Source organism: Orbicella franksi, chromosome 9, assembly GCF_964199315.1.
Source record: "Orbicella franksi chromosome 9, jaOrbFran1.1, whole genome shotgun sequence".
NCBI classification, from domain to species: domain Eukaryota; kingdom Metazoa; phylum Cnidaria; class Anthozoa; order Scleractinia; family Merulinidae; genus Orbicella; species Orbicella franksi.
Window position 1 is genome coordinate 15597822 of NC_138153.1, and position 24973 is coordinate 15622794.

The window sequence follows — 24973 nt, forward strand, 5'->3', positions numbered from 1 at the left end:
ACAACGAGCTCTAGGTTGCGATATAAATGTTTACTTTTTCTCTACTGCGCCTAAATTGTTTTTATCTCTCTTGAGTACAATTTAGTCGTCTCAAGTTCTTTTGAAAATAATAACTGCGCATTTAAGTGACTCGATATTTATCACCCCAGCTCCAAACCAATCTTTGATTGGCGTGCTATAAAAGACATATTTTATTTACATAGCTTTTACATGAAGTTAGTCGGAGACGTTTGATTGCGACCTTGACAGCTGGGTAATTTTTTTCTTTTAGCTCGTTCTGTTTTTGGGGAAACTTTTATCCGGGAGGTGAGAATGTTTGAAAAATAACTTGTGTGTGTGTGGAAAAAGTCGCTTGGCGGACCGAAAAAGCTTTCAGTTCTGACATGTGCTGCAGCTCAGTTTTTTCTTTTCGCAGGATTGAAAATCTGAATTTTTTTTCAATCTTCTGACACCATCACACTTATAAAGGAATTAGTTGTCTCCAAACTGACATGGCGTTCTTTCCCATGTTTCTAATTTTGGCACCTATTTCACATCCCTGATGGCTCTTTCAACGTTTTTGCTCAGCAGAGATGCTCCAGAATTGATGTTGTCTTTTCAGATCAAGGAATAAGAAATATTACCGAGATGCGTGATACGTGATAAGGGCAAAAATTAATGTGTGACATGTGAAAAGCAACTTAAAGAGATAAGTGATTCGGGAATTTACGAAAGAAAAGCATTAATTATTAAAAGTAGGCAAAAGTATACGTGACACGTGAACTGTGTTAAAATCCGCGCGTGAAACGTGATCACAATCCACCGAAGGAAAAAACATGGCGGCTGCACATTTTACCACAATGCACTGCGAGCCTAACACAGCCTATAAGGCACAAAGAAAGCCTTTTTTTTTTAACAATATTCGTCCCTGTTCCAAGGACATTAAGTTGCCTAAGTTTGAAGATTTTATAACGTTTCTGTATGTTTTTATGAACGTTGTTAAGAGTTTCGTGCGTTAAGAACTATGGGTAAATGTACCAGTCGCCATCTATTTTCCCACGGAGGATTAATCTCCCCTTTGTTGTGTAGCGTGCATATTTTTATGGACTACGCACGCGCACCGAAGAGAAAAGTCAATCGAGTGCCAATCTCGTTCCCAGAGTCTTCGTTCCCCTTGACCAGCGGTCGGAAAACGAGAGCTCTGGGAGCAACCATTTCAGGCGCACGCCATAGATGCAGGCTGCGCAGTGAAACCGGATGGGCAGAATTCGGTTATTTCAAAATGGTTGCCCCCAGAGCTCTCGTTGTTTGACCGCTTGTTAAGGGGAACGAAGACTCTAGGAACGAGATTGATCGAGTGCTGAAGCTGCGAGCCTACAGTGAGGTTTGGGGGCATGCCCCCCGGCCCCGCCGCCTCCCAGGAAAGTTTCAATTTTAGGGACTCAGAAATGCCATTCCACGTTTTCCAGGGGGGAGGGTTTCATGCATCAAAACATGGTAAAACAGTTTAGTATTTAGTGACTTATATTGTTTATATGTCAACCTTTAGGATAATTGATGATAGAAGAGACGGGAGACTGTCCAATATATGTTTTTCCTGATTTCCGGAGTTACTCAGACACGTACGTGCGTCGCCCTTGCTACGATGGACATTTTCTAATTTATTGTTCTGTTCGTTAAACTGACCTGCCAACTGAAACTACTTTGAGACATTCAGGAAGTTTAAACTAGTTGATACTACTGATCATGTAGAGGTCAATATTCGAACTGTGAGCGGAGAATATAGCCTATGATCACGAACAGGTATCCAATTGATACCGGCTGCAGACTGCAAAACAGCCTTAATTTAGTAATCTTCACTTTTAAACTTGATAATGATTCTAAGCTTGATAATAATTCACTTCGCAGTTATCTTCACTTTTAAGATTGATAATGACCGAAGCTCGGTCGAAACGTCGCGCGCTTTTACCGTTAGTTTTTACTTCAATTTTTTTTTGTTTCGTTTGCGGTACCTTGCATCATTTGTGTGTAATTTTTGCAAACGCGTGCGGAACATTTTGTAGTCAGTCGATTCACCTGCCTGATTCGTTTTATGCCTCCAGATCTAAAGACGTCCACAAGTTGCCCCGGCAAGTTTCTCCGCAACATTTTGGCAACCTCCCATATTTACGAACAGCGTGTTTTCTTACCGTCAACTTTTTGAATTTTAAACAATTTTAAGCTATTTCTTAAAATGGGATCAGTTTTCATGTGTTTTCATTGATTTATTACCGTTTACTTTTTCTACAAAATGTGTTTCGCAGGAGCTTGGTAGGCCTGTGGCTTAAGCCAGGGCAATCTTCTTAAGCCAGCGGCTGTCTCAATCTCGCTCCAGGGTCCTCTCTCTACCTCGAGAAAATAGACAGAGGACCCTGGGGATGAAGTTGCGCAATTAAAATGGCGGAGGAGCGATTTGACCATTCAAAATTTCGCCACAGCTGGACTTGTGTTTAGTCTATTCGAGGAAGCGTTTTCAAAGCAGCAAGATACAGCTTTGGAAGAAACTGTCGAGGCATCGATCATGCTACGAAACAATGGTTTGAGCAACATCGAGCAACTCCTGGACATAATCGGTCCGACCCCAAGGAGCTCCAGGGATTGCCAAGAAAGAGTTTTTTCTGTATTTGTGAAAGTGAAACATAGTCAAGCATGATTAATTGAACTTTTCAGAGGAACTCTTAGGACAAGCAAGAAATTCTGCAAGGCATGGGACGCTGAGCCGATAATATTTACACTTTCTGAAAGAAATTCAAAGAGGAAGAAAGCAGGAAAGAAGGGAAACTGGACAGTTTATCCGTATTTGGGCATCGAACGTCCCTTAACTGTCCCTGATTGGCTGCTGGTTATCGCACGCGGGAAAACTTGAATTGATTGAAAATCTCAGAGCGCGCCAACTTCAAACCACTTTCCTCACCTCGCGCGCAAGGTCTACTTCGGTCGAGATTTTCTTCCTCAATTTTGCTTTGTACTCGTTCTTAGCTTTAGAAGTTTCTTTTTAACATGGCTGACAATCTGAAAGAAGAGGAGTCACCTGAAAACTTGTTCAACTACGTCATCAAACGCAGTGAGTTTTGAGTTATTCCACGGGACGACCGACATCTTGGTCGCCTGTTTGTATTCAGTATCTTGGTTAAACTCAATGATCTTCTTCTTTTTCAGATAAAAAGCGTCAGGAGATTTTTTTGGACAAGATTACTGCACGGATCCAAAGACTAAGCTATGGCCTGTCCGAATTTGTCTGTCCGGTAAGTTAAATTTTCTATGAAAGCGCTAGCTCGTCCCCGCGAATCGATCAAAATCAACATGGTCGCTCGATGGTTCCTCTTTTGGCGCCAAAGTACAAACGAACTGAACAAACCTTCGATATTTCATCGCAAATCGTATATCTTTCTTCAACAGGCTTTCAATTTTTGGGCAATCCAGTCGAAAATCTTTAGGAACTCGAAATACTTTTGTCGTCTTCGCATAGGGTTCAAGGATTTTCGCGCGCAATTTCAAACGTTCGTGCCTCAAGCTTACCTTTGTAGCGGTGGATACCGGATCACACTAATTTGAACACTACGGCCTTGATTTCAAACCTTTGAGACGTTTACAATTTAAGAAATGCCCTTCGATCTTCGATTGTTTTGAAACCAACAAGCCTTCAGTACCTGTTGAATCGATCACACGAGTACGCGGGCGAAAATCGAATTTACAAGCCTAAATATCGATACTTAACTAGGAAAATGTCAGTTTAAGCGTAAGTTTAATTAAGTTAAACACATTAAATAATTGAGGGTTTCTACATTTGGCAGGAGTCGAGATATTTCTCCGAGAAAGGCGCGAAATGTCTAACGTCGCCGTATCATTATCACATCACAAAGCAAATGTACATTGTACTTTCAACTATAAGCTTATGATCAGATGATTGCAAAATCTAGCTCTGCAAACTTGTAAAGCGTTTTTTTACTTTTTTCGAACACGTTGCAAAATTATGGAAAAATCACTTTCATGTATATTTACGACGAGATTACAGCAAAATGGATTCATTTTGCTCATTTCACTTCACTTTCATTCATTTTACTTGCTCATTCTTATTCCATGTGGTCAAACTTTGATGATTAATTTGTAACCACCTTAAATGTTAAAATATAGTAATAGACCACGTTACAAACACAGCCCTGAAGATTGTAAGAAATTTATTGGTCTTCCACATCATCAGCAATAATTAAAAAAATGTTTGTTTTCTATTTTTTTTTTTTTTAATTCAGTTTGAAATCACCAAGAAAGTTATCGCTGGAATCTATCCTGGAGTACAAACAACAGAACTGGACACCCTTGCTGCAGAGGTTGCTGCATCAATGACCACTATTCACCCTGACTATGCCATCCTTGCAGCCAGAATTGAAGTTTCTAATCTTCAGAAGGAAACAAAGAAGTTGTTTAGTGGTAGGCTTTATAACTTAATGTATTGATCAACATCCCCCCTGGTATACCCCAGACATTTTACTTGTTGATGTTCCCCTGGGGATGGGAATTTGTCCAATTGTAGATTTAAAATGTCTAATGTGCAGGGGTAGGGGGGTGCGGTGGCTTGGGGGATATTTAAGTCTCCAATTAATTTATAATCTAGTGTCCTAGGACACAAAATGTCTTATCTAGTCATGGAATTTTATTGTTTGATTGGTACAAGGATGGCAACAAAAATCACATTGCAAACCTTGATAATGGGAAAATTTTGACAGCAACATTGGTCTCATGTCTCATCACTCTTCTGATCTCTATAGATCGTTTTCACTGTCACGCAATAAAAAAAAAAAATCGAAAACCATCCGGTGGAAAAAAACTATGAAATTATGATGTTATAGAAGATAACTAAATAAGCCACTTCTCCAAGTTTTAGGCCTGTGTGTTTCCCCAAACTTCAGATATTCGTCAAAATGTTTTGCCAATATTTACAGAGCGCAGTATGAAAATGCCATGTTGGTGTACCTCCGTGGTACACCAATATGGCGGCTGGAAAATAGTATAAACAGCTGGCGTTAATGCTTGTAGGATCAGTTTGCAATTTCCCATCAGAAAAGATTGTTCACGCTGTATTTCTAAAAGCTTTTTTTTAGTATGGGCTGTTTCAATCTAGTTTAGGTTTTAATAATAATAATAATAATAATAATAATAATAATAATAATAATAATAATAATAATAAGGCCTTAAATGGTTTAATTGACTGGGATTTTAATTTTTGTAGTTTTAAAGATATTCATGGGTATAACACGAGAAGTAAAGACAACATTTGTAAGCCTCCATCCCGTCGCTCCTGGGGACAAAAGCGTCTTATTTACAATGCCGTTAATGAATGGAACACTTTACCCGATGAAGTTAGGAACAGTATCAGTATTTTTAATTTTAAAAGTCGAATTAGGGGTATTTCTTAATTTTTAATTATCTTTTTTTTTTTTTTTTTTTACTGTTTTCTATATTTCTATTAGTACAATGGTTAAATGTTATTATTTTTAATCTACTATTTCTTTAGCTTTTGCAATTTTATTTTTGCAGGGCCCCACTGAAAACCACATGTATGTGAAGTGGGCTCCCTGTTGAAAGATCTTTATGATTATTATTATTTTGACCTTACTTTGGCTATCGAGGGGACTGATTATCAGTACTGATCAAACAAGCATTTACATAAGCATTTTTCCTAATGCTTTAACTTCTAAAAAGGCTCAAAATCATGGGATAAGTATATATTTTTTGACAAACACGATCATAGCCTTGTGTCATGCACCTCCATAACCCTGAAATTCAAAATGCTCTGGATTCCAACAAAGCATGCTATTGAGCTGTAAAATTGTAAGCAGATATAAATATACTGCCTCTTGTGCCTGATGAGGACAAAAACTTTGGTGGCTCTTTCGTTTTTGATTTTAGAAAGTGATGACGTCACATGAAAACAATCTATTAAATGCACATAATCTTTCTTATGAAGGTTAGGTTTATTCCCTACATTGTATTTCCCTTTTGTCTTTTTTGTTAATAAGAGCATTCTATATTTTCTCAGATGTAATGACGGATCTGTACAACTATGTCAACCCTAAGAATGGGAAACATTCTCCACTGATCTCTAAGGAGACACATGAGATCATCATGAATAATGCTGATGTAAGTGAAAAAAACTCAAATTCTTCTTAAGACTTTGAAAATTCTATTAATTGTGATCTAATGTAGTTTCAGATTTTAATTTTGTTATTTGGTAAGTGTACAGAAAAGTGAACACAAAGACTGCTGATGCTATATAGATGCTTTATTTGAGATAATATAGCAATTCTTTCAGCACATTGGTGACATTGCTAAACAAAATCAATGATTACTTCCCTGTTTTAATTAGTAAACTTGGTCCGAGTTTCTAAAAAAATTACATTGCTCCCTTTTTCAGAGACTCAACTCTGCTATCATTTATGACCGTGACTATCACTACAATTACTTTGGGGTGAAGGTATGTCAAACTTTTTTTGTCCATCAAAACTGTCTTTTCCACTCTTACGTTTGTATAAATAAAAGGTGTTCCTAATATTTTGCAGACCTTAATGAGATCTTACCTGCTAAAGATCAACGGCAAAGTGGCGGAAAGGCCAGCACACATGTTGATGCGAGTTTCAGTTGGAATCCACAAGGATGACATTGATGCTGCCATTGAAACTTATAATTTGATGTCTGAGAAGTGGTTCACACATGCCTCGCCGACACTTTTCAATTCTGGCACTTGTAAACCACAGCTGTCAAGCTGTTTCTTGCTGACAATGTCAGATGACAGCATTGATGGCATTTATGAAACGCTGATGACTTGTGCTAGAATCTCAAAATCAGCTGGTGGAATTGGTATTAATGTGCATAATATCAGAGCTGCTGGGAGCTACATAGCAGGGGTAAGGCCACGGTTTTATTTTATTTTGTATCAGTTATATAATTTTTAAATTTGTATGCAAAGTAGTTAAAAAGGAGGTAAAAACCAGGCTAATTATTTTTGAACATCATATTGCTGTTTGTTGGGTGCAGCTACCTTGAGGAGGTAATCTCACAAACATCATTTGATTTTTATTTATTCATTTATTTATTAAATATTTGCACAGAAGAAAGAAATTTATTAATGTAAGTTGAACTAAATAATTTTTGCCATGGCTCTGCATGGGCATAAGAAAAAAAAAGACAGAGAAAGTAACGTGGAAAAAGAAGTTTCAAACTACCGTGTTGAACAGGAAAACATTAAATAGCTTATTACAGCAGGTATCAAAAATGTCCGGTACAATTAAAACTAAAAGTTTATCACTTTTTTGATAAAACTAGACAAAATTTTTGTCTATTTCCATTTCAACCAGACCAATGGAGTCTCAAACGGTCTGGTACCGATGTTGCGGGTTTACAATGCGACTGCAAGGTATGTTGACCAAGGAGGCAACAAGAGACCAGGAGCCTTTGCTATATACTTGGAACCCTGGCACAGCGATATCTTTGATTTCTTGGACTTAAGGAAGAACACAGGAAAAGAAGAACAGGTATAGGAAGAGATCTATTTTGCTTTTCACTGCCTAATGGTATCCATGCAGAGGGACATTACTAAAGCTTTTTAAAAACATGGCTGTACAATGAAAGTACTTGTAGGTGATGGTGACTTCAAGACGGGCCTCCTTTGACTGTTGTGGTTTGGTTATATAGAAACGTCAAGATACCAGTTCCAATTAGTAATAATTAGCTACTGGCATCTTATGGCAGCCTTGAAGGCAGAAGCCCCCCACCCAAGTCAAGATTTTACTAATTTATTGTGATATTCTTTTCTGTCTAGCGTGCTCGTGACTTGTTCTATGCTTTGTGGATTCCTGACCTCTTTATGAGGCGTGTGGAGAGTGATGGGATGTGGTCACTTATGTGTCCTAATGAGTGCCCTGGTCTACAGGACTGCTGGGGAGAAGCTTTTGACAAGCTTTATGAAAGGTATTTTACTAAATCATTATTAGTTGATGCTCAGTCACTGGTTTATCATTGACATGCAATGCCTGATGGAAAGGATGTCCAGTGGTGGTGATTTGATAACACTGATTTTGATGCTCTGAAGGACTGCGAAGGTTTCCAGGGTGTGTGCTGCTCATGACTTTAACATATAACAGTATTTATACTGTACAGGTTGTCACGTGTCTTTGAAAGTTTGAGTTGGGAGATCAATTTTGTCATTGAAAAGCCTTAGGAAACTCCTTGATTAGTTGATTTGACTGTCTGAATTCTGGTTACATGTTTGGAATAAGTGGAGCTAGTGGGAATGCTTGTTCATTTTGTACCATGGGGACAATTTTTCATATTGCTCTTTAACCTAACACAGCTACGAGGAGCAAGGAAAATTCCGCCGACAAATCAAAGCTCAAAAGCTGTGGTTTGCGATCTTGGAAGCACAGACAGAGACTGGCACACCATACATGTTATACAAAGATGCATGCAACAGAAAGAGTAACCAACAGGTGAGTTGATGAGGTATGCTATCATTGCTGCCATTGCCATTTCTGCTCCATCTCCTTCCCATCACCAGGTTGGAATGTGCTGTCTGGGAGAAGTACAGGTTCCTGCTGGCAAAGTAACTTTTCATTGTCACTTGCCCGATAGGCAAGGACCCAGACAAGTTGTCTTCTAACTAAATAACAAAAGTAAGCTAGACTTGCCCAGGCAAGCAAAATTTAAGAGCTGCTTGTCAAAGGGCAAGCTAGAATTCAAGTTTTTTTCAAGCCCTGCCCATCATCATCTCTTCCTCTCTTCAAGGTAGACTCCTTTCCATTGTGTGGGCAATGTGCTCTGCTCCCGGGTATAACAACCTGATAGTCTGTCTAAGAAACACTTGACTGTGCAATGTGAGTGTTGGGGTGGGGATGTTAAAAGCTGCCCTGCCTCCTCTGAGCTTGATCTTGCTGTGCTATTGAGCTGCTCACAAGCCACTGTAGAAGAACAGAATCTTCTCATAACATAATCTTCTGATACAAGCAAACTGATCTCCTGTATACTAAGTAGTTTATCATATCTTCTCTTCATTTCCTTGGAATGATCGTTTTCTTAAAAAAAATTGTACAAACAAGTAAATTTATTTACTCTAACACTAAAATGTTTACTTCACTATTAGAATGTTGGAACCATCAAATGCAGCAATCTTTGCACAGAAATTGTGGAGTACAGCAGTCCAGATGAAGTATGTTTCCTTAATAGCATATTGTTACTTATTTTAAGTTAAAAATGGCAGTCAATTTTTTTGTTTTCTTTTGTGCTCTCTCAATCTTTTTTATCTGAAAGATAGTCTGCAATTCTGAACCCCAGAAACTCCCAAGTAGCGATTTTGCCTGCCTGGTTTGACCATCTAGAGAAACATTTTCCCTACAACAAGGTTCAGTTCAAAATGTTTTCCCTGTCTTTGAAGACCAGTTGCCTTCCTTGTGAAACATTGATGAAACTTCTGATTGCCATCAGAAGCTGTTAGTGGCATACATGTAAAATGCTTTTCTCTTTCTCATACAGGTTGCTGTCTGTAACTTGGCCTCACTTGCACTCAACAAATTTGTTATGACTGATGAAAGGCCAGTGCAGTTTAATTTCCAAAAACTCTTTGAGGTTACCCAGGTAAATACGTGCTAAAATTATAGAAAGTGAAAAAGAAAAATTGACTTTGTATATTACATGTACCTTAGTTATAGCTGCAGACTGTGATTTCTTCAGATTAAGTTGTCTTATTTGTTCTGTCTTTTTTTGACAGGTGGTAACACGCAACTTAAACAAAATAATTGATATCAACTACTATCCAGTGAAGGAGGTGTGTTTGAAAAAATTGATTTTTGTATATGGTACTCTGCTTATAGTAGAAGCTTACAAGTAATGTGCAATTCAGTGGATTATCATTGACGGCAACTTGTAATTAGTTTATTTGTTTACTTATTACCTTCCCTACATTAATCTTATTTTTGTTTCATCAGGCTGAAAGATCAAACAAGAGACACAGGCCTATCGGCATTGGAGTACAGGTAAAATCACTTGTGGAAAATTAAATATAGGAATACCTTGTGCTAATTTGACCAACAAATATATCTTTAAACATGGTTTGTTTTGACAAGGTATTAACCCCAGCCTATTTACCATATTCAAACCATTTACCAACCCTTAAGACATGTTACACAGGGAAATTGTTCTTGCAGTTTGTAAGGTAAAATGTCTCTGGAAAAGTGGTCCAGACGGCCAGCTAAGTTAATGTTACCGTATACCTTCAGGGGTGTCTCACGTCCAAGCGATGTAGCGCGTCCGGTTTAAGCTGTAGATACCTAAACCCCTATATCAAATTAAAGCTTATAGAGCTGGCTATCAAACCATACCAAAAATTTTGAAATAAAATGAAGTGCCGATTTTTTCACGGCCACTAAATGCGAGCGTCCTAATCACCTTTTGGAAGCTACAAGTCAAAGCGAATTTTGTTTTTTGCCAATTTATTTTTTTCCTCGGTTTCAGGACAAAAAGCGCTAAAAAAGCGTGTCTGCGTTTTGCCATATTCAATTGCAGTAAAAAGTTACAGAACATTTTCAAAATAGGATTTAAAAAATGTGAAGTGACCGTACAAAAATTGCTCTCGGAGAAAAAATATTTCGAAATAAACAATTCGCAGACACATTTTTGGTTTTTATATGTTAATCTAGCTACTGTCCAAATTTGAGGGCAATCAAACAAATCCCCTTTGAGTTGTAACTCTTTAAAGTGTCTGGTTCAAGCGAAAAAATTTATTTGAGAAAACAGTGCTAAGAAAAATCTCTTGCTTCGCAAACAAACTCCGCCCACAAACGCCTTCAACTGGGTTCTCAGATCACTGAGCCAATCAGCGCTTGGAAAATTTACTACCATTAACTCGCGGTGAAATTTACGCGTTAATCTCGAAAAAACCCTTGTGTTTCGCAATGCGCTCAAGGCGGAGAGATAATTTTTCTGTAGCTCGGTTTTTCTTGAAGCTGGTCTGGCAAAATGGGGAAGACGAAAAAGGATACGAATGTTAGAGTAGCTGGGCGATGAGAACAAACTGAACAAAAGAAAGCGAAAGAATTTTGTTTTCAGAAATTAGAGATTACTCTTCGACCATTACTTTGAACCAAAAATCCAAATTTGAAGAAAATTGCCGATCTGAAGGTATACTGTAACCTTAATCTCGGTTTCTGTAGCCTAAACGACTGGGAGTATTTCCAACCCCCCACCCCCAACCCCTCTCCCAGGTTGAATGGGATGTCAGTCCATCACATGGTTACCCCCTAGTGGTGAATTCATACACCTGGGTAGAGAGAAATATCGTGCGAGTGATGCGTCTTGACCATGAACTCAGTTACCTCAGCTGGGGCTTGAACCCAGACTGCTTGGTCCCCCGAGTCCATTGCACTACCCATTGGGCAAGTTGACAAGTTGTAACAGCACCTTAAAAAAACCGTGTGTTTATTGCAATTTCAGGGAATGGCTGATGCCTTCATTCTTATGAGATATCCATTTGAAAGTGATGAGGCCAAAGAATTGAACAAAAAAATATTTGAGACAATCTACTATGGAGCACTAACAGTAAGTTATGTTTGTATTTAATTTTAATCTCAACATCAGTGACTCAGCTCATCCTATCTTGTGGTCTTGGTAACTTCACATTCTTCAGGGCAACCAAATTTGATGCTTTTGTTCTTCTGACAATTTCCCTCTGCATCATGCAATGAGCATTACACAGGGCAGTGTGACACTTACTAGTCCTACATATTAAGCTTTCCTCTCTCTGTTAACTTCCTAGTCTGGTGTTTCTATGTTTGTGCCATGGTTCTCTACTGTCCTCCAGGCCTCAATGTTTTGTTCAAAAAGATACCTTCTGGATCTTGATCTTGTCTGCTTAGTAGAGGAGGCAGGGGGTGGGGGTGGGGGGCGGGGGGTTGCAACGGGAGGAAAACAAAAAGGCCCTGTTGATGTTTCTCTGGAGTAACTTAATTAACTCAGAGACTTTGCACCATTTCCAATGAGGGTTTGACTGACACACCCTATTAGTCCACTGTGCCCCAACAAAATTGGCAGAGCAAGTTGTAACAGCACCTTTAAACAGTATGTTTATCACAATTTCAGGGAATGGCTGATGCCTTCATTCTTATGAGATATCCATTTGAAAGTGACAAAGCCAAAGAACTGAACTAAAATAAATTGAGACAATCCTCTATGGAGCATTAACAGTAACCTGTCCATTTCAAGTCTCGTTACCTACCCTTCTACTTTAGGACAACAAACAAATTCACCAACTCTTGATCTTGTGTGCTGTGGTTTAATAAATATTATTTGTCTCTCACTAGGCATCTTGCCAGTTGGCCAAAGAGAAAGGAGTTTATGAAACTTATGAAGGATCACCTGCAAGCCAAGGGGTAAATATTGATTTCACCTTAGGACTGCTTATTTTAATACCGTCCTAGAATAGTCGTCAAAGGGGTTAGCAATATTCACTAGTTCAGACAGTGATATGGTTACTTTTATTTTGTGCCCAACAGTGTTTACTTGTCGGGGACATGATATAGCAAGTTTTTAAAAATAAATGTGGATGTGTTCTCTAGTATTTTAATAATTCTATATTAAATTTTGTATCATTTCTACTGGAACATAGAAGTCAGTATGTGACAGTAGAATTCTGATTTTTCAAACCAAAAATTATTTGTTGTTTTTTGCTTCCTTGGCAAAATGTTGGGTGAAATTTGCACTTGACTTTTTTGAACCTACATTTGTTAATTCAAAAACTCAGGATTACACAGGTTTTAGCCCCTTTACTATTGTGCCATTGGTGGTGAAAAGGAACCTTTTAGCTAAGAAAGTGAATTAATATTGACATTATATTTCACCATGTTTATTAATAGTGTCTGTTATCTAACAGAAACTTCAGTATGATCTCTGGGGAGTGACTCCTACAGATCTGTGGGACTGGGCAGCACTGAAGGCAGATATAAAAAAGTAAGAACAACTCTTGTATTAATGTGGGAGTAGAGTGTATAATTATATACTGTGGAAGAGAGGAGGCTAAGACTAACTGGCAGCAACATGACTATGATATGCTTAACCCTTTAAATCCCAGGAGTGATTAAAATCTGACTAATTTCTCACTAAAATAGCAATGGACAATTCCAGAAAGTATCCATACCTAATGTCAGGGAGGGCTTTTTGGGATTCCAAGGGCAAGGGGGGTTTTTTGAACTGCTAATCCAAAGGCATGGGGGGGATTTCGTTTGATTGGAATTCCAAAGGTAAGGCGGGGGGTGGGGGGTGGGGGGTGGGGGTGCATTTCAGTTCTAGGAGGCCAGAGGGGACAGACAAGAGACACACAGACATGCCTCGTATAAGGGGGGAAAAGGCTTTTCTATTACAATGAAACCATTCTGCGTTATCAAAAATTTAGTTTGGCGAACGGCTTGCCTGGGTCCTTGCCCCTGGGGCAAGTAAGGAGAGAAAGTTACTTGCCTGAAGGGAAAATCTACTTGTCCCGGACAACCGGACGGGGGTTTTTTTGAGCCATGATTCTGAACATAAAGGTATAACTCAAATTTTAATTGAAACACATTGTTTTGATTTTGAATTCAGTGCAGTGTTACAAATGTGGGCAAATCGTTTTTTGGGGTTTGGTGTTTGAATCTGGCGCTGTTAATATTACTGTAGTGGAGACAAATATAATTTTTTATGTTGGTTTTCTTGTTTGTTTTAAGGTATGGATTGAGGAACAGTTTATTGTTGGCACCAATGCCAACAGCTTCCACTGCACAGATTCTTGGCAATAACGAATCTTTTGAGCCGTACACAAGCAACATTTACTCAAGACGTGTTCTTTCAGGGGAATTTCAGGTATTAATAATAATTTTGTGTTTGAACTGTACACAAAGGTTGACTTATAACCATCAAAATAATACTAATCGACCCCTTGTGAATGACCCCTGCTATACATGTATGTGTGGACATGGAAACCTGATGACAGACATATAGTCTGTCCTGGAAATTTCACAAAAAAATACCTTTGACAAAAATATCCAAATTAGTAATGCATCCACCTCTTATCAATTCCCTGGTGAAGTTTGTGTTGTCATGGAAAAACAAACAAATTAATAATAAGTGTTGATAAAATAACCAAAATGTATGTATGTAAGTATGTATGTATGTTGTTTATTACACTGTAACCAAAGGCATGAACTGCTTTTTCATTTTGTAGATTGTAAATCACCATCTGCTAAAAGACTTGACAGAGAGAGGTTTATGGAATGAAACATTAAAAAACAAACTTGTAGCTGCTAATGGCTCCATTCAGGTACCTTTACATTGTGCTAATATGTATGTTTTCAACCAAAACGGGGGCTCTTTGGTGTGTTAGCTGTTGCCATTGCATTTGGTTGTAAGAAAGTTGTCGAAAAATCAGGGAAAATTCAGAGTTAATCTTCATGTTCAGCGGTCAACCACAATTATAATTTTGCAGGTTCTGACAAAAGTGTTAATGAAATAATACCATATCTTAACATGGACTGCACTAGCCATTTCTTCCACTCAAACATACTTCTTTCCTTTGCATGCCACTGTCAGGTTTCTTTGTATTATCATAATACCACATTACTCAACCTGTATTTCCCTCTTGAATCCTTCAGCACATTGACGAGATCCCTGATGATCTTAAACCATTGTACAAGACAGTTTGGGAAATTTCCCAGAGGACTCTCATAGATATGGCAGCTGACAGAGGAGCATTCATTGATCAAAGTCAGTCATTCAATGTGTTCTTTGCTGAACCTAACTATGGCAAGCTGACAAGCATGCACTTCTATGGCTGGAAAAAGGTAATTCAATGCTTGTTAATGCTGGTTGCCTAAAATAGATACAAAGTTGCATCAATATCTTGCCAGATACTAAAAGTCTGACTTTAGATAAAGTGGCCCACACCTCTGGAGCTTGTTGCATGGTGACAGGGACTATTGCTTCTCTGCAATGCAGGGTTTCATTAACGTTCTCAGCAGAAGGACAACTGGTTTTCTCAGGCCAACAAAACCTTTTTGAACTGAACTTGTTTATAAGAAAACCTTCACCTCATCTAAGTCCTTGTGTCAGAGTGGTGTATAAGGCCTCAAAGATGGTCAATGGTGATGGTCAACCTAGGTGGGCAAAACCATCCCCATAGCCAGTCAATTTGGCTGGTGCTCAGCCCTTGATGAAATCCCTGACAAATGCTACTTCATCATGGCATAACCCCCATCTCTCTCACAGTTTGCTGGTTACCACCATTGTTTTTACACTCCTGGTCAAAGAGAAGCAGTGTGAGAGTGAAATGTCTTTCCCTAGCCGAGAGCACATTGATTCTCATTGCTGTTCGTATGCAAACAGTGCAACGACTCTAGAAATTATTCACCTTCGTTGAGTCTACAGTGTAATTCAAAGAGTTCTATGAATTAAATCTTCTAGGGCCTCAAGACAGGAATGTACTACCTACGTACTCGTCCTGCCGCAAATGCAATTCAATTTACAGTGGACCAACAATCTCTCAAAAAGACAACCAAGACTGCAGAGCAGAAAGAAGAAGCCATTGCTTGCTCTCTTAAAAATCCCGAGGCTTGTGTAAGCTGTAGTGGATAGATCGAGACATACATATTGTGTGCTTGACCTTCATGACATTACAAACTATGCAGATATTCTTTCAGGGAAAGAACCTTAAGACAACAATCATGCAATTTCTGGTAAATTGCTGCAGCTCATAAAAGTAACTGATTTATCAAGAGCAGATTGAAGTGTATATGTACAATCAAATACTTAAGATAAAATCGCTCGCAGGCCTAAAACGGAAATCAGAAAAGTTTACAATTATTCTATTTTGCTTTTGAAGGAGTATTTTCATATGCCGATAAGTGATTTGATGTGCAAGGTGAGGTAAAGTCACATCATTGTGTTTTGAAATGTAAATATGTAATGGATTGTGTGGTATTTGCAAACACTTATAGACCTGTTATATTTTGTAATAGACTTTGTAATAGGCTACTTTTGTAATAGACCATTTTTGTATTAGACCACTTTCGTAATAGACTACTTTTGTAACAGACCATTTTTGTAATAGACTACTTTTGTAATAGACCATTTTTGTAATAGACTACTTTTGCAATAGACTATTTGTAAAAGACTAAGTTAAATGAGTGTACATACCATTGTAAAGTCTTTACATGATAATCTTGAATTGTGAAAACCCTGGTAAATGATTAACACAGGGAAAAAAATAAAATGTTTTATCAAAAGTGACACCATTTCCAACATTCATTATTTGGTTCAACATGTATATGATGGAAAACTACAGGGGAACCTCTATTTCACAAAGTCTCAGTATAATGAACGCTATTCTTTGCCTCAGTAAATAATAAAATATATGGGAAAAACTCTGATACAACAAAACCTCATTATAGTGACCATATTTTGCCAGTTCTTTGGCTCTTCATTATATCAAGATTCCACTGTATAGTCACATTGCCTATCCAGCCATGTGAAGCTAACTTTAAAACTTTCCTCTCCCCAAGTCAAGCCAAGACTAAGGACAGCGGTTAACTCCTGGCCCCAATTTCAAACAAGCTAACCTCTCATAAGTAAAAAAATTCTTTAATTTAAAGATCAAGATAGAATTTGATGGCCATAATTATTATTGGTTGAATATCTTGATAAAAATTAAAAGTTTTAACAATTTAAGTACATTTTGATCAAGATGTACAGGAAAAGGAATAAATTCAAGTACATCTGCCTAAGAACGGATGTGTAAAATGAAGCATATCCTAAGCCTGGACTTGTCAGTCATCTGCCCTCATCCTAATCCCCAGGGGGTGTCTTGCCCAGGAATTAGGCTTGGGGTGGGAGTTGACTGACATTTCAGGCTAGCGTACAGTGTCCTATTTGTGCTAACTGTTAGGCCTGTTGATACCCAATCGGGTTTGTGAATTTTGTTATAGCTTTGATCAGGATGTGAAAAATTTTATGCAAATTTTGGAAACTGAGAGTATTCTCCAGTTTAAGGAAAAAAGAAAAAGAAATAACTGATATAATGGTTTTAACCCAGAACCATGTTTCAACCACATAAAAAGTATTTGTTTAATGCATGTAGTATATCCAGACCTTGAGCTAAGGAGAGGGTGGGTGGGGTGGCGTGGTGTTTTGTTTGTTTTTTTTTGCTTGCCCTGCCAGCTTTTCTTCCTTCTGTAATTTATTTTTTACCCAAAATAGGGGGGCTGGGTCCCTCCCCTAGATCGCCACGTGGTCATTTATAGAGCGTATTACATTTCACCTCTAATTCCTTTGTGGTGGAAAAAAAATTAGGTCTGTGGAGGGGTGGGTGGGGCTCTGCAGTCCCAATTAAACCTTATGGACATACCATACCCCACCTTCCCCCATGACCCTTCAACCCTTAAATGGCTGTTCATATGAACAGACTAAAATTGACGTAGTGCACTGTAGTGTATATAAATGCAGTTACCATACTTACACAAATACAACAAACGAGTACTTCTGAAAGAAAACCTGTCAATTTGCGCCTGCCTATCAGCGGTTCCTCTAATCCAATAATGCGCAGTTTTCTGCGCAAGGACCAGAAATAGCGAAAATTTCCAAGATGGACGCCGACGTAGAGCAGGTACAGTAGGCATTCTTAACAAAAAATTACTTAATTCGGTTTAGTTGAAATGTTAGCCCTTTGTTTTGAACTGTGTTTGATTGATTTCAGATTGATTACGACGTTTTCAGGCGTGATGTTTACAGGGTTGCCGTCTCTAACGAATTCGAGGTGAGTTAATTAACTTACGGACCTTCGCTTGCAATGAGCTCGGTCTTGTGAAGTTGAAAGTTGTTTTACAGGATCAAGGCACCGCTAATTGGTGTTTCCCGTCACAGCATCATCTTTACCAATTACCGAGTATCGTCTGATTAATAAAGTGATTTTAAATGCTACTTTTGCAAATGTTTGTTAGCTTGTTCGATTCCACTTTGGTCGCTTTCATATTTTGCCTGTACTTTACCGTACAACAGATCAGTATTCACTATCAAAACTGTACGAACGAAACCGTTTCAAATTTTTAAATGATTATAACAACAAAAGTAGCTAGATTAATCATAAACAATACCAATTAGATCTAATTAATAATTATATTAAATTGTCATAATAGTATTGTGTTTGGTCATAACCTTCTCTGTACCAGTGTGGCTTGTTATTACTAATCTAGTACCTCTTTTTCTTTTGATAACTTAGTTGTTTTTCAGTTCTGTTTGATTTGAAGGTTATGTATTTTGTTTTTGGACATTGCAAATTGACCTGATTATAATAATAATAATAATAATAATAATAATAATAATAATTGTTGTTGTTTTCAAGTCTCAAGAAAACAGAAGGATTGTCAGAAGTATTGGTGACGATGACGATGACGAGGACTTTGATGATTTGGAAGCTTTGCGGCTTGCTGCTTTAAGGAGCTTAGGCACAAAAGTAAGAAAAAGGTTTATTTAAAGACTAGTTTTTCCTTGGCCTGTTGACAGTATGTGATAAGTAGTATGTTCTTCTCTTTTCTAGAATTCTTTTACAAAACAAGGATTGCCTGCGGCAGATTTAAGCGGCACTCGACGTGTAAGTCTTGGCCGCAAAGATAAATCTGATTTGCAAGTAGTCTCTCTTGAAAGACAAGAGAGTTTCTCCTCAACAAGTACAGACTATGAAGAAATTGACTTAAGTGAGAGGACGCCTCCAGATTCTGAAGCAAATGACAGTGGCTCGGACATTGATGATGCAGAAAGTGACAAGAAGATTGAAATTGAAAGTCCTAGAGATGATCAGGAAATGGAATCTAAGGAAGATTCAGATGAAGGTCGTGATGTAGATGATGACGATGTTGATGAAAAGAATGATGTGGTGACTGATGATGAAAACAACAGTGTTTGGAGTGATAATGAAGATTTCAGGGACAATGTTGTTTTGACTGATGAGGGTGGCATTGAAAATAACATTTCATCTGATGAAGATGATGTAGAAAACAATCTTGATTTTAGTGATGAAGACAGTGTTGAAGATACTCAGGAAAATTCGCAGAATTATTTAGAAGCATTGGAAGCATTGGAAGATGAGCTTAATGATTCAGCTAACGAAATCAATGTCCTAAACGATATCAGTATCACTATTGCAAATGAATCTATAGTATCACATTCGCCTACCAACTTGGATGAGCATTTGGAAATTGTGGATGATGAATATGAGGACAACACTGGATTGAACAAAGAGAATGAAAGTGATAATGAAAGTCTAAATGAACTCCAAATGACATCTACACAGCGTATTGTCGTTAGTCAGTCGGATAGTGAAAATGAAAGTGATGGTAAAGTTGAAAATGAAACTGAAATGACAAAAGAAAATCAATGTGAAAGTGAAATGATTGTGGATCAGCCTGTTGTGGATAATGGTAATTTAATGGAAAAGAAAGAATCTGTGGTCTCTTCTGCTATAAGTTCATCAGAAAAAGTAAACACAGAAGTATTGGCATTAAAGAGCAAAACAAAGAACAGTGTAAAAGCTGAAAATGAAGAACCTACTGTTTTAGTGGCCAAGCCTTCACTTAAAGTTGTGAAAAACTCAAGCTCAAAGCTTCCATCTGCAGAAAAAACTGACCTTGTGACTTTGCCAAACCTCAAAAGAGACAAAACTCAAGAATTGCTGTCAAAAGAAAACACAGTGGAAAAAGCTAAAGAGACTAAAGGACCAAGAAATGTCAAGGAAACAGCACAGAAAGGCAATGAGAAAGTGTCAAGCAAAGCTGTTGATTGTGAAAGCAAGGTAGAGATTTCTGCTAACAAAGAATCAAAGTTGTTATCTACAGAGCCCAAGTTAAAAAGTGATGAGAGTGAGGAGAAAATGGACTTTGATCAGTTAAGTATTGAGGATGAAGACAGTGATTTTGAAGAAGAGGAGGAGGAGAACCAACCGGCAGTGAAGTCCAAAATAGGTTTGAATAAAATACCTACTGAAAGCAAAAAGAGGAAAAGGAGTTTCTCCAGTGAGAGTGACAGAACTAAAAGATATTCTCGTTCACCAGAAAGATCTCAAGCTTCATCGCGTTCCTACCATGACAGACAGCGAGATCAGCACTTGCGTGACAGATCTAGGGAAGGATTTAGTAAAAGAAGGTCATTGTCACCATCAACAGATAGACGATACAGAGGAAGTGATAGTCGTTATCGCAGGAGTCACAGCAGGGACAGAAAGCAAAATAGGTTTTCTAGTGCTAAAAGCAGAGACAGAGAAAGCAGGCATTATCATTCTCGCTCGCGATCAAACTCAAGAACTAGATCCAACACAACTGAAAAAGTTGTTAAAACAAATGTTGATAAACCAGTCAAGAAAGAAAGCACAAGAAATAGTGTTAAAGAACATCTTGAGCTTAAAAAGAACTTAAATACAAGACCACTGTCTACATCACCAAGAAAAGAGAGAAAGGCTCGAGACAGTGGCACTGAGGAGAAAACTGTAAGAACAAAACAAGCAAAGTCTCTGTTTATTGAAACTAAAGTTGCTAATGGGACTAAAGTAGTCTTAAAACCCAAAATCCAAAGAGATGTGGATGGTGTAATCATCAAACAACCTAAAGGTTTGTGTCCAATATTATAGTACATTGATATCACCTCTTACTAACCAGGCACGCGGGCTGTACTGGGGATTATTGGTGTAACATTCAGTGGCAGTACACACCAACTGCAGTGAGGCTGGTACAAAAACAACCAAGGGCCAATACTTCCCAGTACTGCTCAAGCAAGCTAGGTTATTAAGTAGTTTATGATATGGCACGAAACAAAAAATACATGGTTTATGACCATTCCCATGGAAATGATCCGTATGGCACAATCTTGACCAAAAAAGAACCAATCAGAGTGCTTGGATTTACCTCGCAATTATATAGATATACATGTACCGTGTTTCTATTGAGTTTTAGTAGAATTCTGCTAGTATACTAATGCAAATGCTGCAATCTGATTGGCTGAGCTGCTCGTATACTATCAGTCATTAGAGTGCAGTGGCTGTCAGTCATCCACGAAATGCAACATTTTTATTGTTTTTCTGAAGTTTTGGAAGAAAGTTTATATGTAAATGGATAATTAAATTCCTGAGAAGACTAAAAGAAGGACATTAACAGTTTCTTGATTTTTAAAACTTGAAATTATTGAAAAAAAAAAACGGTTGTGTGCGGGTAAACAACTGCAAATTTACCAAGGACAATTCAATACATGTGATTTTGTTAAAGCGTAAAGTTCAATAATGTGTTTAAAATTAATTGGAAACCGTTATTTGCATTAATTTCAGTTAGAATTCTACTAAAACAATTAAATAATTCGCTCTCGATTTCTGAGGCGATAGTTGATTTAGCCTTCGACCTCATCAACCATCACCTCATAGAAATCTCGAGCTCATAATCTAATTGTTAAATAGAAACATGAGTGGAAGTTTGGGAGAGTGAGAAATGCTGTAGCTTTTTCGAGTTCTCCCAAACTTCCACGAGTGTTTAAATAACTGGATAGAAACACAGAGAACATGTTTTCTATTTCTTTTAGATAACACCATGAGGAAAAAAAGGAAAACAACTTGCTAACTTTGCAAAATGTAAATTCCGTTTGCTCGTGCCATCATTACATCGACAGCTTGTGCTAGTTCTGTGTTTCTACTGAGTTATTGAAACACGATTTTAACCAATCAGCATGCGTATTTTCTTAGGACTGTTTACTGAATAATTATATCAATGGCAGATCTGGATATTTGTGAACTGGATTTGAACGAACACCCTCCAGGGGTATGGACCACTGGGCCTGCCACAGGTTGTATCAGTCTACAAGTGCTTGAGGTCATTACTTCACAAAACCCAAATGTCATAGTTTGTTTGGCATGATGTGTGCAGCATCTGCTCGAAATGTCAGGTGGCAAAGTGGTTCCCCAGTTCCTGTACCCCGAAACAAATTAAACTAAATGTTCCTGTTTAGTCCAGCACTTATCATAATAATTGTTGAGCTAAGATTTGCTAAGCAGGAGGTCACAGATTTGAATTAACAAAATTGACCAGAATCCCATCCAAGTGAGGCTGCAATAATTATTGTTGTAGTTACTCTATGCATCAAAAACAGTTATTTTACTCTCACATACCTGCAAGCAAGGCTTTTCGAATTTTTTTTCAGACAGTGTAGCCAAGTTGTTGGTTTCGTTTACTCTCATCTGCTATTTGTCTCAGAGTGAATGGATGTGGCAAGGATAAAGTAGTTTCTTATGATAAGAAATGAGATACCGCAGCAGAGTCAATGTTTTTAGTGATCACAAGCTTTTGACGCTGTCACAGCGTCTTTCTCAAGTGATTACGTGTTGTTTTCTTCTCTAGCTATGACAGCCACAACACGGGTCACAAGTTGGAAGAGAGTAAGATGGCTGTCATAGCTAGAGAAGAAAACAATTTCAGAAGGAGAATTTGTGCCGCGTTGGAAATTCTGTGCCAGTCCCCAATGCTCAACCGATACCATGGATTTCAACTTTCAGCCCTATACAGGGATGTTTTGGCATATGACTTGGTCCACCCAAGCTCACACAACAATTTGCGCCATATTCCCTTGAGAAAGAAAGACATTGACTCTGCTTTGGTATCTCGTTTCTTGTTATGTCTACTGCACAGTTGGGAAACAATATCTTTACTCAATAGTTTCTCATAGTTTTCTTGCTTTTGTCTTCCTTATAGATTTGAGATCTCGACTTTTAGAGAAGAAAGGGGACCAAACTGAAGTAGATATTAAAAATGTATCAACAGTAACTGAGTCAAAAAAACCTGTCAAGGACCGAGAACTTAGTACACACATTCAACGAGTTAAACCACAAAAAGAAGCAGTCATTCCAAGAGTGAAGCAATATGCTGAAAAGAAATCGACAGCAGAAGAATCAACAAGTCTTGTCAAGGAAAGAGAACTTGATGAGCGGATTCAACGAATAAAACAGAAAAATGAGGCAATCTTGAAGAGAGCTAAGGAAATTGAAGCAGAGAAAATGAAGTTCCATTCATGATAAAGATGAATTTCCAACCATATCTTTCTTTAATTTTCAAACACGGCCCAGCATTGTGTGACAAGGACGGATTGTGTGACGTACAGAGGAGGACAATGTGACAGGTTAAGGGAGCAGCTGCTTAATGTTAGGGCTTCTTGTTAATTATTATGGTTGATAGGTAAAGAAAAGTAAGAGACATATTGACAATCTACTTGACAGGTGATCATTTTTGTCTGAGAATGGAAGGACTCCATAAATTAGTGTTCATTGTCAGAGGCTGTCCAATTCTCAGGGTGAGGCTTAAAATATACTGTCAGGGGGTTAGGCGGTGGGACAGTTTAGTAACTTTCCTTTTTTGTGCAGCAGTGCTTAGAGGTGGTTATCTAGTGGGTGTTGAAGAAATACATTATAGCTGGGCATGTTTTTGAAGTAGCTTTATTTTTTCAACTATTTTAATGACAAAAAACATAAATGCCATGTTCAACAACTTTTGACAGAACAAATGCTTCGTTATTCATATGGCCATTTTCTAGCCCAAAATGCAGTACTTGGTCAGTAAGAAAAAGAGACCCATGTCACACACTATTTTGAGCATGTATTTGTGTAAATTTAAACATTAATTTTGCATAACATTGTATAGTAGAGACAAGTATGCTTGCTTTGCCATGGTACTGAATTAGAAAAAAGAAATGGTATTTTCTTGTAGCACACAACACTGAATGTATGTAGCCACTATTTCTTCATGCAAGATACCGTAGAACATATTTTAAAGCTGCACCAAGATTTGTAGGGTACAGTAGTTTAAAATGAATCATATGCAATGTTCAATCTCAAACTGTGAAACTGTTTTCAGTTTGTATTTGTTACTATGCATGTTCATTAAAATGTTCAGGGGTTTCTTGGTCTGCCTAGTGTAAGGGGAGGGGGGAGTAAAGGGGACCCGGCCAGTGTCACTTATACTTCTTTTGGGTTGACACGGACTGGCCGACCCACTGCTCTCCTCGATTGGATCCCCCCCCCCCCCCCCTTCCTGGATTCTGTTTTAGGGAATCTCAATTAGTTTTTGTCTTAGTCTCTACCCCTTAATTGTGGAACCAAAAGTGAGAATTTTTACAGTAAGTCTTACTGTTGTGTTAGGTTGTAGCTGTGATGTACCATATCTTCTTATTAATAAATTGTATGCAGAAAAAGATCTTTTCTCGATTATATAGTGTCTCCCAGGCCTGAAGCATTAATTTGTTTCTTTGATTTCTGTGTGGCTGAACAAATGCACCTAAACCAGGTTTCCTGCACATACCATAAGTTCCTGGTTATTAGTTCTCGACTTCTACAGGTTTATGGGGGATTTTGGATGGGCTTGAAACAAGCCAACTTCAGTATATTAAAATTCAAACTTGTCTCTGAGGCTTGGGGGAATAAAATAAAATAAATCGTATCAAGGATGAGGGATGAAAAATCAATTTCTTTTGTTTTATTCCCCTAAGCCAGAGCATAAGAGGGGGGTTGGTTGGGGCTACTAAGCAGTACTGAATAAATGCCTGGATTAGGATCTGAAAAGAAACGACTATATAGAATTCAAGAAAGCCAATGAATAGAAGGATATGTTGTAAGAAAGCCACTCTGATTAACGTTGTTATCTGGCTCTACTTCCATTTTGAGTTCAGTGTTTGGAGGTAACGTTTCTGAAAATACGAAAAGGGCTCGTGTTCGGCTGGTGTTGGGAGGTGGAACCTAGTTGGGATGGGTGGGTATAGCGGGAATATTTCTTTGCTCATGGACGGGTGCACCTGGAAGTGTTGCGTGACAGTCCAAATAACGTGATCTCACCAGTCACGATTGGCGCTAAGAGTGGACATTTTCGACGAATACAGTTGC

At 38.1% G+C, this 24973-nt stretch overlaps 2 protein-coding genes across 2 annotated transcripts; both read left to right on the plus strand.

The window, feature by feature from the left end:
* Window positions 1-180: 180 nt before the first annotated feature.
* LOC145498136 (ribonucleoside-diphosphate reductase large subunit-like) lies at window positions 181-16320 on the plus strand. The gene is made up of 20 exons (XM_081478018.1): window positions 181-3082; window positions 3178-3263; window positions 4269-4446; window positions 6056-6156; window positions 6431-6490; window positions 6576-6920; window positions 7371-7547; window positions 7835-7983; window positions 8366-8501; window positions 9152-9217; window positions 9541-9642; window positions 9776-9832; window positions 9993-10040; window positions 11497-11601; window positions 12363-12431; window positions 12932-13008; window positions 13755-13890; window positions 14252-14347; window positions 14679-14867; window positions 15487-16320. The coding sequence occupies exons 1-20, from the start codon at window positions 3019-3021 to the stop codon at window positions 15655-15657; spliced, it is 2412 nt and encodes an 803-aa protein (XP_081334144.1). The 5' UTR covers window positions 181-3018; the 3' UTR covers window positions 15658-16320.
* A 1245-nt stretch (window positions 16321-17565) lies between these two features.
* LOC145498135 (uncharacterized) lies at window positions 17566-24970 on the plus strand. The gene is made up of 5 exons (XM_081478017.1): window positions 17566-17683; window positions 17774-17833; window positions 18419-18529; window positions 18614-20675; window positions 22797-24970. Exons 1-5 carry the CDS (start codon window positions 17663-17665, stop codon window positions 23114-23116), a joined length of 2574 nt encoding a protein of 857 aa, XP_081334143.1. The 5' UTR covers window positions 17566-17662; the 3' UTR covers window positions 23117-24970.
* The last annotated feature ends 3 nt before the right edge of the window (window positions 24971-24973 follow it).